The sequence below is a fragment of the Amblyraja radiata genome, chromosome 20 (genome assembly GCF_010909765.2).
Source record: "Amblyraja radiata isolate CabotCenter1 chromosome 20, sAmbRad1.1.pri, whole genome shotgun sequence".
NCBI lineage: Eukaryota > Metazoa > Chordata > Chondrichthyes > Rajiformes > Rajidae > Amblyraja > Amblyraja radiata.
Window position 1 is genome coordinate 28,934,148 of NC_045975.1, and position 16,183 is coordinate 28,950,330.

The 16,183-nt window shown below is 44.7% G+C and overlaps 1 protein-coding gene across 2 annotated transcripts in view; it reads right to left on the bottom strand.

Annotated features, from left to right (window-relative positions):
• slc25a22 (solute carrier family 25 member 22) overlaps positions 1-16,183 on the bottom strand; it is a 109,737-nt gene that overhangs the window by 42,473 nt on the left and 51,081 nt on the right. For both annotated transcript variants that reach the window (XM_033039164.1, XM_033039165.1), the window contains exons 2-3: positions 14,764-14,906; positions 2,722-2,847 (exon numbers count right to left, since the gene is read on the bottom strand). In XM_033039164.1, coding sequence (XP_032895055.1) covers positions 2,722-2,847; positions 14,764-14,783 — 146 coding nt within the window. In that variant the 5' untranslated portion in view covers positions 14,784-14,906. The remainder of the gene's footprint in view (positions 1-2,721; positions 2,848-14,763; positions 14,907-16,183) is intronic.

Genomic DNA, 16,183 nt, shown 5'->3' on the forward strand with positions numbered 1-16,183 from the left:
GGCGTCGCTTCTCCCTCTGGCCGGGCTGCCCCGACTTGGGCGTCGCTTCTCCCTCTGGCCGGGCCGCCCTAACATGGGCGTCGCTTCTCCCTCTGGCCGGGCCGCCCCGACTTGGGCGTCGCTTCTCCCTCTGGCCGGGCCGCCCCGACTTGGGCGTCGCTTCTCCCTCGGGCCGGGCCGCCCCGACAACCTGTCACGGGAGCACTGTTCCAGCCCTGAGCCGGACCGCCCTCACGGGAGCAAGCTCAGGGCGAGTCCTGATGGGCTCTGCCTCCGGAGCCTCGAGGTCGCCAGCTCCATTTAGGCCTCAGCGCAGGCGGAGGCAGAGAAGGGGAATACGACAAAAAAGTCGCATTCCCCCGCAGGGAGAGACTGCAAAACCCGTTTCAACCCCCCCCCCCCCAAACACAAACTAAGAACTAAAAACTAGACTAACCAAACGAAATAAACAACACAAAAAACACAAACAAAACGGGACTGCCGATGAGCCGCTGCTGCCAGTGCAGCATAGAAGTGCATTTTTTGCGACGTTAGTTTTATTTTCAGCCTCTCGCCCCGTACTGCATTTTCAAGGACAAACTATGATATCAGAGGTGACCTTCAATGCACCATTAGCAATCACATGCTGCAACATGAAACTATATTTACTTTACAACTCTTCCCTCATGCTAGCGTCATCAACTGATCAGGCTAATGAGCAATGAGAAAATTGTAGGATTTAAGGAAGGAAAAATAAAAGAACAAATATTTTGGAGTGAATAAAAAAAATCTTGAAAGCTGATTACATCCAAAAATCTGTTTGAAGCCTCTACAATTCAGTAACTCCCACGGGTGTAATAAGCACCTTAAGATTTAAAAAAATTCACAACATATAATTTTTAGCCTTAGAATTTGGGTATTTTTAAAACGGAGGTTGACAGGTTCTTGATTAGTATGGGTGTCAGGGGTAATGGGGAGAAGGCAGGAGAATGGGGTTGAGAGGGAAAGATAGATCAGCCATGATTGAATGGCAGTGTAGATTTGATGGGCCGAATGGCCTAATTCTGCTCCAATGACTTATGAACATGAATTTGAAGAAACAGCTCAAGTATGTTAGAGTTTATTCCAGTCAGTTCTTCAGTCCATGTAAGATGACACAGTATTTCTTCCCTAAAATATCCTCTGCCACTGAGGCACTTTCTGCTCTGATCTACCTCTCGACTCCATCCCTCCCACAACCTAAATGCTGCTGTACTCAGACATCAAACTCATCTGTACAGCAAAGCAGGCATCTCCCATCTCAAAGTCAGGACCTTTTCCAACCCTCCGCTCATGTCCATGTGTCCAAGATGTTTATTGTTCAACAAGCAGATGCTGTCACTCAATTTTGATCATCACCTTGCTTTGCTTTGGGGAAAAACAGAGCCCAATCTAACAGCAAAAGTAGCACAAGGATCAGATTGGATGTAGTAGTGTAGCTGACAGCAGAATGGGACGGTTATAATTAACCCCTTTGGGAATGACTGGTTCAAAATGCCAACTATGCACGAAAACTGCAAAGTGTTAATGCAAATACAAACAACTCCCATTAAATGAAACATTTTAGATTTTGGTGGTGCCATACTGGCAGATATGAGATGAGTTTAATTTAGAGATACAGCATCGAAACAGGTTTCAGCCCACCAACTCCTACGCCTGTTCACACCAATTCATTGTGTCTTCCACTCTACATATTAGGGACCATTTTTACAGTGCAATTCACCAAAAAACCCACGTGTCTTTAGGACATGGGAAGAAACTGGAGCACACAGAGGAAGCCCACGCGATCACAGGGAGAACGTGCAAACTCCACACAGTCAGTATCCGAGGTCTGGATCAAACCTGGGTCTCTGGCACTCTAGCAGTTGCGCCACTGTGCAGCCTGGATGATATTCCTATCACCAATTCATTATTAAAAAATATTGCACAGTGGCATAATAAATGTTCAAGTGAAACAAATTTATAAGGAGTGCAGGAACCAGGGTCCTGCACTGTTAAAGGAAGCATGGGAATTAGCATCTGGAGAACCAGAAAGCAAAAGTGGTTATGCAAAGCAGTATGTATGGTACAGAAGGAGAGAGTTTGCAACTGTTTCTCTCATCCCCTCCACCTACACTCCTTCCTCTAGCTTCACAATTTACAATTGAGTCCTTTTGTCTCACACCTTCTGTTGTTTTCATCTGTAGCCTTTCATAAATCATAGTAGCAGAATTAGGAAATTTGGCCTATTGAGTCTATTCTGCCATTCAATCATAGATAACCTATTCTTCCCTCCCAACCCCATTCTGCTCACAATCCTTGACACCCCTACTAATCAATAATCAAGTCGCCTTTGCCCAGCCACCTGCCAATCACAATCCCCCCTTGCCCATGTTGACCTATGACCTGCCATGCTTTGCCCTGCCTCTCCTCTCTTCCAGCTTTATTTCCCCTCCCCCCTACCATCAATCTGCAGAAAAGTCCCGACCCAAAACGTCACCTATCCATGTTCTCCAGGGATGTCACCTGGCCCACGGGGTTTCTCCAGCATTTGTGTCTCTTTTTTGCACAGTACAGAAGCTGGGAATGAATACATTTGAGATTTCAGATTTCCTGAGTCTGAGGCTTTTTTTTCCGCGAAGAACTAGATTATTATTTTTTTTAAACACATCAGATGCATAATGATGGACCGAATGAGGGGGGTAAAACTTCTGCTGTACTCACATGCTGCTGTAGATCCGCTGGCCATTCCGCTGGTTTTGAAGCCGTGTTTTTGCCAAGTCTATGGGGAACACACAGGTGACGCCGATTAATCCTGCGATGCCTCCATTAATCAGCTTGGTGTGCAAACTGCAAGAGACAAAGGAGAAAGTTTAATTCACTCACAACGCATCGTACAAACTGGGAACGTTTGTTTGCATTTCATTAAAGAGCAAGTCAGAAAGTGATAAGGAATAAAACAAACAGCCAGAGAAACTCGTGTTCAAAAGGGAACTGCAGATGCTGGAATATCGAAGGTACACAAAATAGCTGGAGAAACTCAGCGGGTGCAGCATCATCTATGGAGCGAAGGAAATAGGCGACGTTTCGGGCCGAAACCCTTCTTCAGACTGATGGGGGGTGGGGGGGGGAGAAAGAAGGAAAAGGGGAGGAGGAGGAGGAGCCCGAGGGCGGGCGGATGGGAAGGTGGGAGGAGACAGCTAGAGGGTTAAGGAAGGGGAGGAGACAGCAAGGGCTAGCAAAATTGGGAGAATTCAATGTTAATGCCATACGGACGCAAGGTCCCCAGACGGAATATGAGGTGCTGTTCCTCCAATTTCCACTGTTGCTCACTCTGGCAATGGAGGAGACCCAGGACAGAGAGGTCGGATTGGGAATGGGAGGGGGAGTTGAAGTGCTGAGCCACCGGGAGTTCAGGTAGGTTATTGCGGACTGAGCGGATGTGTTCGGTGAAACGATCGCCCAACCTATGCTTGGTCTCCACGATGTAAATCAGCTGACATCTAGAGCAGCGGATGCAGTAGATGAGGTTGGAGGAGATACAGGTGAACCTTTGTCGCACCTGGAACGACTGCTTGGGTCCTTGAATGGAGTCGAGGGGGGAGGTGAAGAGACAGGTGTTGCATTTCTTGTGGTTGCAACGGAAAGTGCCCGGGGAGGGGGTGGTGCGGGAGGGAAGGGAAGAATTGACGAGGGAGTTGCGGAGGGAGCGGTCTTTGCGGAAGGCAGACATGGGGGGAGATGGGAAGATGTGGCGAGTGGTGGGGTCACGTTGGAGGTGGCGGAAATGGCGGAGGATTATGTGTTGTATTTGCCGGCTGGTGGGGTGAAAGGTGAGGACCAGAGGGACTCTGCCCTTGTTGCGAGTGCGGGGATGGGGAGAGAGTAACTCAGCGGGTGGTGTAGCATTTGCGGTGGGAATGGATGGGCAACGTCCCAGTTCGGGACCCTTCTTCAGTCTGATTGTAGCGTGGCAGGGACAAAGCTGGAAAAGAGGTAGGGGTGGGACAAAGATTGGCGTGTGATGGGTGGATACAGTTGAGGAGGGGGGTTTATTTGATTGATGGGTGGAGTAAGTGACAAAGACTAGGGATGATGAGGTGACAAAAGGGTCTCGGGTAAGGAGAGAAGGAGTGAATTTAGAGGGCCAGAGGGAGGGGAAGAGGGATATAGGTGGAAGAGGATGGATGGGGAGAGAGGGGTGGTGGGGAAGGAAAGGGGGTGGGGGGGGGGGGTGGTGGAAGAAATGCGTGTTCGGGTGGGAGGGGAGAGTAAAGTGATAAGGAAAAAGAATACACTAGCAAAGAGACTGCAAAGCTTCTAAGGAAAAAAAAAAGAAATATTGGCTTATTGGGAAACTTGAAAAATTATAATGGTAAAAAAGGAAAAGGCAGAAATAATAAAACAAATTCTTAATTCTTGCACTGAACATAGAAAAAAAATCCTGGAAAATAATAGGGAACCAAGTGATTAGTGTGAATGAAGAAGTTAAATAGATTCTCAAAGAAAGTACGAGTTAAATGAATGGCATTTTATGCCAATAAATTCCTCAGACCTAATGGTCTACAACCGAGGGATTTAAAAACAAGTTAGCAACAGATGATGAATTGTTCCAAAGTTTTAGAATAATTTTAGAATAATTATCATATTAACAAACATGGCCCCGCTATTCTGAAAGGAAGGAGAGAAAATAAATAGAGTGTTAGCATGACGTCAATGCTATCAACAAGGCAACAGAGCACTGAGAAAATCATTACTGTTGCATAGACTGAACAATGATTTATAGAAGGAACCCATGCTTTACGATTCTACCAGATTTGTTTATTGAAGTTATGATTAGCCAGTGCAGCTACGCTGGAACCTATTGGCGTTGCATACAGGTATATTGATTTTACAAAAAGTATTTAATCGCCACAATATAAAAGTGGATTGCAGGAATTGTGGAATAAATTAGCAGGGATTACTCAATGCAGAGAAAAGAAAGACTCGGAATAATTGGGACTTTCTTGATCTGCCTGACTATGATTAACAGGTTATCAGAAGGGTATCAGTAACTTAGATGAGAGGATTGTTGCACAGTGCTGACAATGCAAGCCCAGGAGGAGGAAGATGAGGGTTCAATAAGATAGGTTATATGACCACATTACGACAAATGGAATGCAATATGCAGATACAAAGACACCTAATCTAAAGCTAAATAAAAATGTAGTAAAACATTAATAAAAACAGCATGAGTTTGTATGCAATGCTGACTAAGTGGGAATTATTAATTTTCAAAGTGGCTGGTGTCCATGAATGGTAATTCCCAGCTAGAAGTCTGTGCGTGTTCAGTCACTGAATAAATACAAAACAGATCGATAAAATTTTGAACGTCGAGCGAATCAAGGGGTGTGGGGGGGAAAATGTGTAGTTTTAGCAAAAATAGTAAATGAGCTTAGGAACAACAAACAGGCAGTAGCAAATAGGGTTTATCAGATGGTGTAGAAGTCCAGCAAGTGATGCCTGAACCTTTTGTCAATTGATGTACAAGTAGAATTTCAAAATCTGCTGGATTACCAAAACTAGGTCGATAAGGAGGAAGATAACACCAACAGCGACAGACATCAACCACAAATAGGTTAGTAGAATAGTCGGTAGATGAAAATGAATGCTGAGAAATGAAAGATTTGGTAGGACGAATATGGAGGGACAAGATATTGGCCTGGGATTTCTTGCCAGGACTTGCCTGCTGCACTCACCGATGAACTTCATCAATAGGACACTACCACCCTGTCTGCATCTGAACAGGTAACCTTGCAGACTGTGATAATCTTGTAGCCATAAACCAGGCTGCAGGATGGAGGTTTATTAAATTATAGAGGCATTCGAGTGAGGCAAGAAACGCCAGGTCCATGAAACTCCTCTAAAACTCATTGATGTAGAAAAAGGTACCCACCCAGCGTTACCCCATTTCACAAGCCTATCATTCTATGGATAATCTGGAGCAGCTGGGGCTGATCCTGTTAGAGAAGATTAGTAGAAGCGTTCAAAATTATGAAGGATCCAGAACAAATGGATAAAGAAAAACAGTTTTCACTGATGGAGGAATCTCGAGACAGAGATCACGGAAACAGAGGGACAAGAACAAAAAGGGAACAGAAATAATGAATCAACGTTTCCGACTCTGTGCCATCAGACAGGTACATGGATAAGATAGGCTTAGAGGGATACAGGTCAAGTAGGACAAGTCTAGATGGGACATGTTTGTTGGTGTGGGCAAGTTGAGCCTAACGGCCTGTTTCCATGCTGTATGACTATGATTAACTCAGCAGGTCGAGCAGCATCTCCAAGGCTCATGGATAGACAACCTATTGGGTCCAGACCCTTCCTCAGACTGAAATAATGTTCTGCCTATAACGTTGATAGAAACAATTACCATTGTGTCTCTCCACGTACTTGAAGGAAAACAAAATTGCAGGAATAAGGGAGAAGGACCAAGAAACAGTCAAAAGCACCAGCAGAAACTCAAAGGGCTAAATGTCCTCCTTTAAGTGTGCAACATTTCTGCAATGGGGTTCGTGCAGGAACATGGTTCCTATTTTATGTTATCAATCGGGGCTTGAAATTAACGGTAAAACTATACAGCAGGTTCAAGGTGAACACTGACCACATCCACACTCATAACCTACCTGAGCCAATCCTACTGAGAAATTGGTGAAACACCATGAGCCTTCCTCAGCCCTTCTGCAGACTGTAATCCTCAACCAGAGAGGCAACAATATGCAAGATAACCAAAGCATTCATATATTAAGTAGCATCTTCCAGCACTGCAGTGGAATCAGAGGACATCTGCCATCAGAAGGGGTACAGGCATGTTAATACAGTTCCACACTCCTCATGCTGGATAGGATTGGCATCTGTGAAGTCTTCATTTGACTCTCCGGCAGCAGAGCATGTTTGCCACATCAGCTTCCCAGAAGTTACACCTGGCTTCCCTTTTCCCAGACCATGTCTTGGACAAAGATACTCTTGCACATCACATGCAGACCTTGCAAATTAACTTAGAGTCATAGAGTCATTCAATGGGAACAGGCTCTTTAGTCATACTTGACCTCCTGCACTCCAAGGAATAAAGTCCTAGCCTTCTCAACCTCCCTATATAACTCAGGCCCTCGAGTCCTGGCAACATCCTTGTAAATCCCCTCTGCACTCTTTCTAGCTTGACAATACATTTCCTTTAACATGGTGACCAATCCTGAACACAATACCCTAAACCCTTCTGAAGAAGGGTCTCGACCCAAAACTTTGCCTATTCCTTTTAGGTTAGTTTAGTTTAGAGATACAGCACGGAAAACAGGCCCTTCGGCCCACCGAGTCCACACTGACCAGCGATCCTCACATTAACGCAATCCTACATACAGCAAGCCAATTAACCTACAAACCTGTACGTCTTTGGAGTGTCAAAGGAAAGAAAAGATCTCAGAGAAAACCCACGCAGTTCATGGGGAGAAGGTGCAAACTCCATACAGACAAGCATCCCGTAGACAGGATTGAACCCAGGTCTCTGGCGCTGCAAGGCAAAAGCTCTACCGCTACGCCACCAGAGATGCTGCCTGACCTGCTGAGTTACTCCAGTATTTTGTGTTTATCTTCACAATACCCTAAACGCGGTCTCACCAACATCTTATATAACTGTAGCATGACTTCCCAGCTTCTATAATCAACAGTGCAGCCTAAACTATACAGTGCGAATGCCTGAGCTGATAACAAGGGGTGATAAACAAGTATTATAATGTCTATTACCACCACCTATCCATTTGACATATTTGGTGAAGAGAGTCAAGAGTCAAGAGTGTCTAATTGTCATACAGAACAACATAGTTCTTGCTTGCAGCAGCATAACAGGTCTGTAAATACAGTACTCAAGTTATCTGGAAGAATGGCAAAGGTTGAGTGAAAAGTAAGAGAAGCTTACTAAGGTGGCACAGCGACAGAGTTGCTGCCTTGCAGTGTCAGAGTCCCGGGTTCAATCCTAATTACCGGTGTTACATTTTCGAAGTTTATATGTTCTCCCCGTGACCTGCGTGGGTTTTCTCAGGGCTCTCCGGTTTCCTCCCACACTACAGACATACAGGTTTGGTGAAATTATAAATTGTCCATAGTGTGTGTAAAATAGCATTAGAGTGTGGGGGATCACTGGTCGGTGTGGACTCGGTGGACTGAACCACACTGAATCTCTAAACTAAACTTGTTTATTCCATCTGCTGCTGTTAAATCAGAAGAGCCCGTGGGATTAGCGGGTCGTGAGATGGAGGATTAAGTTATGAGGATACTGTCACCTTGCTTGGTTTCAGCTCCTTCACTGGTCATGGACTCTGCAATGGCACTTCAACGATGGTCTGCACCATTCCTCCATAGGGATGCAGCCACACCTGCCCCTGCAGGTCAACTCCAGCTGTGTGGCACCTACTCCTGCAAGAGGGAGAGGGGTATTAATTAACGCGTTTCGGTGTTGCACCTGCCATGGTTGAATAGCTACAGCAGTGTACACACAGTGAGAATGTGCACATTATTTGGTGGGGGGGGGTGGATCTCAATTGAGGCAGTTGGGGGTTGAGTGTTAGGAGGTGATGTTCAAATAAATATCAGTTTGTGGTTGAATATTGCATTTGAAGCTATAGGCTTTCAAGATCACTGCCCCTTTTGTAGAACTGCATCCAGATTATCATGTGTAGGAAGGAACTGCAGATGCTGGTTTATACCGAAGATAGACACAAAATACTGGAGTAACTCAGCAGGTCAGGCAGCATCTCTGGAGAAAAGGAATAGGTGACATTTCGAACCATTCGTCCAACCTGAAACGGTGCATATTCCTTTTCTCCAGAGATGTTGCCTGATCCGTAGAGTTACTCAACAGCCCAACACCTCACAATAACCAACCTGACCTCCCGGTAGCCCAGCACTTCAACTCCCACTCCGAATCCGACCTTCTGTCCTGGCCCTCCTCCATTGCCAGAGTGAGGCCCAGCGCAAATTAGAGGAACAGCACCTCATATTTCGCTTGGGTAGTTTACACCCCCGCGGTATGAACATTGACTTCCCCAATTTCAGATAGTCCTTGCTTTCTCCCTCCTTCCCCTCCCCTTCCCAGCTCTCCCACAAGCCTCCTGTCCCACCTCTTCCTTGTTTTTTTCTGCCTCCCCCCCCTCATCAATCCGAAGAACGGTCTTGACCCGAAACGTCGCCTAATCCTTCTCTCCATAGATGCTACCTCACCCGCTGAGTTTCTCCAGCATTTTTGTCTACCTTTGATTTTTCCAGCATCTGCAGTTCTTTCTTTAACGTAGAGTTCCCCCAGCATTTTGTGTCTATCTCCAGATTCTCATGGTTCAACTGTGGCACCATCCTCTGTCACCATCGTGTTGGTGTGTGTCTGGAAGGCCACCTGACTCCTTGCAAAATCTGGGTATCTCTCCCCTTCCCCAACTCCTGCACTAGAGAATCCAGGGTAGCATCTACAAACAACGGAGCTGGCTTTGTCTTTGGCAAGTTGCAAAACTCAACACTATCTCCCACTGCATACCTGAGCAAAAATGCACCAACCTTTCGAGAGACACAAGCAGGCTCTGTTAATGGAGTTCAGCTCCAAGTGGGAAACGCTGCTCACAGAAACGGGCCTCTTATTGAGACAATGACCACTCAATGTTGCAGTCTGTGCTGATGAGAAACTGTGTGTAGGAAGGAACTGCAGATGCTAGTCTAAAATCAAAGACAGTCACAAAAAAACTGCAGTAACTCAACAGGTCAAGCGGAATCTCTGGAGAAAAGGAATTGGTGACGTTTCGGGTCGAGACCCTTCTTCAGACTGAGAGTTGGGGGAGAGGAGATATGGCCGGGAAAGGTGTGAAAACGACAGATCAGAGGGTGATAAAGAAATGTAAAATGGTTTGTTGTTAGCCGAGGGGAAGGTGGCAAGAAGGCATACATTAGATGCTGATGTTTCTCAGGAGCAGCCAGCGTGAAGCTGGTGTGAAGAAACTTACTGGGAAAGCTGGAAGAGTGCGGAGGAAAATCCCACAGTCCAGCTTTATCTGAACTGCACATCTAACCTCCAGATAGCATCTAAAAATGCAGCTGGGTGAATATTTACCCCTTATATCTACAGCGGATTAAACTCTTATGCAAAAGCTGGGAGGACTGTTTCCAACAAGAATATTAAGTTAGCCTTCATGGAAAGTATTGCTAGCTTCAATAAGCAAGGCCAATTGGGTCTAATCATCAGTAAACTGACACCAACTAACCAAAAGAAAGAACATCGCTGCCAGATAGTGACTAACTCACTCAGACCACATTGCAGCTGATCTAGACTCTCCATCATACAAAAACGTCAGTGCAGGATAATAAAAAGACATTTGGCGTTTTACTCTTGCTAGTACAGAATGCATATCCTCTTGATTTAATTCCTCCTAATCCAACAATGAAATGCTTACTACCGGAAATCAGAACAGAAAGAGTAAATGGTAGTTTCTGTGCCAACAAGTCTATCATGCCTTTATTGTCCCATCTGATCGGCACGCCACTACATTTATTGCAACAGGTTTTCTTGCTCCCGTAGTAAAATGGGAGAAACAAAACCCTTCCTTTTCTTTGCACAAGATGCAGGCTCCAGAACACTGGATTAGAACCAAACTGCTCTGCCACGAAACAAAAGTTGAATGTGTTCCCTCTATAATATTCAGAGTTTAAAAAAATGTTCCACAGTGGTGTGTTAAACCCACAATAGGCTAACATCAAAGACAGCATTTGAACATAAAGATAGCTGATAGATCTTCCCTTGCAAGATGGCGCCAGCAGCAGGATGGCGCCCAGGCCAGGTGGCTCTCCGCGTGCTGGCCCCAGAAGCTGATCTGCAATCACATTACAATCCTTCCACTCTTTTAAACCTCTAATGCCCTTTATCTTGTATCTGTACGTGGTGGACGGCTTGATTGTAATCATGTATAGTCTTTCCGCTGACTGGATAGCACTCAGAAGTCCATAAATTATAGGAACAGAATTGGGACATTCAGCCCATCAAGACTACTCCGCCATTCAATCATGACTGACCTATCCTTGCATCTCAATCCCCATTGTCTTGCCTTCTCCCCATAACCCCTGACATCCATACTAATCAAAAATCTGTCAATCTCTTCTTTAAAAATATCCATTTACTTGGACTCCACAGCCTTCTGTGGCAATGGATTCCACAGATTCATCGCCCTCTGACTAAAGAAATTGCTCCTCCTACCTTTCTAAAGGTACCTTTCGAAAGGTACGTCCTTTTATTCTGAGGCTATGACCTCTGGTCCTACTGACCCCACACCCTCAAAGCTCTTGGAAAGCCAAATCCATTAACATTGTTTTTTATCTGTACACTATGGATGTCTCGATTGTAATCATGTATTGTCATTCTGCAGACTGGTTATCATGCAACAAAAAAGCTTTTCACTGTACCTTGGTACACCTGACGATAAGCTAAAGTAACCTTTGGCAACAGTTAAGAACACTGCCTCAAAAATATCAATTGCTGCAGTTCACTAAACAGGTACAATAAATAGACCAGGGAGGTTGCTGCAGTAGTTGATCCATATTGCAGACGCTGTTTGTGGGACAGTGTGTTACATGGTTCTACTTTCTTTTAAAAATGGAGATGAAAATGTGATCAGTCTAGTACATATGTTAGTTAGTTTGTTTGTAAGTTTAGTTTGGTATTTGTACGGAGTTTAGTTTGCTGCCTAATGGCCCAATCACACGGTACGAGTCCATTCCAAGAGCTCTCCCGAGTTAAAAAAAAATCAAACTCGTGGTAAGCACGGAGAATGAACATACGTCGGAGCTCGGGGCGTCTCTTAGCAGCTCGTAGCGCTAACGGCAGGTACTTGGGAAGACTCGCTAATGGCAGGTGAGCTCGGGAAGATTAGTGAAGATTTATTCAACATGTTGAAAAATGTCCACGAGAGCCCAAGTACCGACGAGCGGCCATTACCGTAAATCTCCGAGTTCGAATCACGGCAAACTCGGGAGAGCTCTTGGAATGAACTTGCACTGTGGGACAGGGCCATAACCTACCGATCGGAGTTTGTACATTCTCCTTGTGACCTAATGGGGTTTCTCTGGGTGGTCCAGTACTTCCCACATTCCAAAGACCAACAGATTTGTAATTTAATTGGTTTTGGTAAAATTATAAATTGTCCCTAGTGTGTAGGATAGTGCTAGTGGACAGGGTGACCGCTGGAATTAAGGGCCGTACTATATTTCTTACGAAAGGTCTCCCAAATCTGTGTGGGTTCCGAGATCATCACCAGCATTGTATGATGCATTGTGTAGACTGACCCAATTGGCCTATGTTACATATAAACACTCCCGAATCTCTTGATTGTTTACAGCATGGTGCATTGATCCTGCCATTTAGCTTACTCTTGTTGTGATATTCAGCAATTGCTTGTGTTAGACTTTGGCACTTTTTCAATAAAAAACACTTACAGTGGACTGTGAACCCATTTTCGGTTAGTGGATCAACTATTTAAAAAATATCTTTGGAAAGGTAAAGATAAATGATAATTTCAGGAGCTTGGCAGAGATTACAAGGACCTCAATTATTCTTCACTACCATTCCGCACAGAGATCTGGCCACACAAAATGGTCAGAGTGCCAAATTAGTTTAAAAAGAAACCTAATTGAAGAAAATAGGAATAGAAGACTGAAAAGTTGTGGAGACAAAGTAAAGGAATTTCTGTAGAAGTTAGAATGCTGTGGCATTCTAGAGAAAACCATTGTAGTGTTCCCAAACAAGAAGTCTTGGATAAACCAGGAGATCCATAATAGACAATAGGTGCAGGAGTAGGCCATTCGGCCCTTCGAGCCAGCATCGCCATTCAATGTGATTATGGCTGATCATCCCCAACCAGTACCCCGTTCCTGCCTTCTCCCCATATCCCCTGCCTCCGGTATTTTTAAGAGACCTATCTAGCTCTCTCTTGAAAGCATCCAGAGAACCTGCCTCCTACCCGCCTCCTACCCGCCTCCACAGACTAATCTACTGAGGACCAGACATCAGACATTCATGTCTGGAGATACAGGGTCATGTAGGGATAAGCCATTTAGAACGGAGACGAGGAAACACTTTTTCATGAACAATTCACAGTTGTGAGTCTGTGGAATTCTCTGCCTCAGAGGGCGGTGGAGGCCGGTTCTCTGGATACTTTCAAGAAAGAGCTAGATGGGGCTCTTTAAGATAGTGGAGTCAGGGCATATGGGAAGGAGGCAGGAACGGGGTACTGATTGGGGATGATCAGCCATGATCACATTGAATGGCGGCGCTGGCTCAAAGGGCCGAATGACCTACTCCTGCACCTATTGTCTATTGTCTGTCAGTAAGACCAGGAAGCTGAACGTTGACTTCAGGAGGTATAAGGCAAGGATTCATGAATCTGTCTTTATCGACTTGACCACAGTGGAAAGTTCCTAGGTGTGCATATCTCTGTAGTTCCTGGGCCCAGCAAATTGATGCAAGCACAAAAAAGCCTCATCAACACCTCTACCTCCTTATAACATTGAGGAAATTTGGTATATTGATGAATACCAAACCTCTACAGGTGGACAGTGGAGAGCAGACTGACTAGATGTATCACAGTCTGGTTCAGCAACTCAACATCTAGGAAGGAAGTAGAATACAGAGGGTGTAGACACTGCCCAGTCCATCAGCTCCCCACCATTGAATGGATCTTTAGGAGATGCTGTCTTAACAAGCAGTTGATATCAGCAAAGGCCCACACCACCCTGGGCACAGTCTCATTTCGCTACTACTATTGGGAAGAAGGTACAGAAGCTTGAACACATTGACAACAAGGTTCAAGAACAGCTTCTTCCCAGCAACTATCAGGCTCTTGAACACTTAAGGGCCTGTCCCACTTGGGCGTCATTTGCGCGTAATTTACGCGACATCATTTACAGGTCATGACGCACGAAGTGCGTGTCATGCCGCGCACGTGATGCGTGCATGGTGCATGGTGATGTAGGCAGTGACACGCGGTCGCGTGCCGCGCCCCAGGATTTTGGGATGTACAAAATCTTCGCGCGCCATCTGCGTGAGGCGCAAATGATGCCGAAGTGGGACAGGCCCTTTAACAACACTAACCTCAATCACTATGATCTTCGATGGACTATGTTTATGGACTTTGGTTTTTAAACCATTATAGCTATCTGGTATTACTGTTATTATTTATTGATTATTGTATATTAATGTTTTGTTTCTGGGCCTTTTAAACTGCTGTAAGTAAGAATTTCATTGTTCTGTTGTCAGGATATTATACAAATAAACACTTGTCCATGCAGAAACAAAAGAAGGAAACCATAGATCTTGTCCAAGCTGCATGCATTTAGCATACAGTAGAACTAAAGAACCTCCTTTGGTGGAAAGCAGTCAAGGTAATTTTGTAAACAAGCACACAAAAGTGATACAATTCAGAATGCAGTAACAGTAAAATGCGGGTGAATTATAGCCTTTAAATTCCCTTGAGTAAAACAGTATACATGGGCATCTCTTACCAGGAAGACTGTACCCCATTTTGAGTAGTGATTTGGAAGAGAGGAAGGCAGAAATATTAAAAGTTAAAACAGATTCTGCTGCTAAAATGAGAGGACAAGTTCCTTAATTATTAATTTAGATGGAATTTATCCGACATGTAGTCGAGAGCAATTCTAGAGGAAAATTTTAACAGTCAATAAAAATAACATTGATGCAAATACCTGATTTGTTTATCAGCCATTTAATTCTAAACCCAAGTCTTCTGTGGAATGAAAACACTCTTCAACTCGATGTTAAATTCTTAAAGTAAATTCAGGAGTACTGCGTAGTCACGTGGAGAGTAGTTGTTATTTCAGTCAGTCACCTGTAAATAGAATTGAGCCAAATCAGGAGCTTTGTGCAAACACCAATGTACATAACCATGACTAAATACTTTCTGAACATTTACTGACACATTGCGCAGGCTGCACCTTGTACATTCTCCATGGCGATGTACTGAATTAGAGCATACAACTTCTACAGAAATTCAACACCACTTTTTCTACAATCCCTTTTTCCCCAGGTTGGAATTCTCAAATATTGGAGGGCATAGCGTGAAGGCGAGACGGGCAAAAATTAAAGGAGATGCAAGTACAGCAGGCAGTGAAGAAAGTGAATGGCATGTTGGCCTTTATAACAAGAGGAATCGAATATAGGAGCAAAGTGGTCCTTCTGCAGTTGTACAGAGCCCTAGTGAGACCACACCTGGAGTATTGTGTACAGTTTTGGTCCCTTAATTTGAGGAAGGACATTCTTGCTATTGAGGGAGTGCAGCGTAGGTTTACAAGGTTAATTCCCGGGATGGCGGGACTGTCATATATTGCGAGAATGGAACAGCTGGACTTGTACACTCTGGAGTTCAAGTTCAAGTTCAAGTGAGTTTATTGTCACGTGTCTCTGTATAGGATAATGAAATTCTTGCTTTGCTTAAGCACACAGAAAATAGTAGGCATTTACTACAAAACAGATAAATGTGTCCATATACCATGATATAAATATATACACACATGAATAAATAAACTGATAAAGTGCAAATAGCAGAAAGTGGTTATTAATAATCAGAGTTTTGTCCGAGCCAGGTTTAATAGCCTGATGGCTGTGGGGAAGTAGCTATTCCTGAACCTGGTTGTTGCAGTCTTCAGGCTCCTGTACCTTGTACCTGAAGGTAGCAGGGAGATGAGTGTGTGGCCAGGATGGTGTGGGTCTTTGATGATACTGCCAGCCTTTTTGAGGCAGCGACTGCGATAAATCCCCTCGATGGAAGGAAGATCAGAGCCGATGATGGACTGGGCAGTGTTTACTGCTTTTTGTAGTCTTTTCCTCTCCAGGGCGCTCAAATTGCCGAACCAAGCCACGATGCAACCGGTCAGCATGCTCTCTACTGTGCACCTGTAGAAGTTAGAGAGAGTCTTCCTTGACAAAACGACTCTCCGTAATCTTCTCAGGAAGTAGAGGCGCTGATGAGCTTTTTTGATAATTGCGTTAGTGTTCTCGGACCAGGAAAGATCTTCAGAGATGTGCACGCCCAGGAATTTGAAGCTCTTGACCCTTTCAACCATCGACCCGTTGATATAAATGGGGCTGTGGGTCCCCCTCCTACTC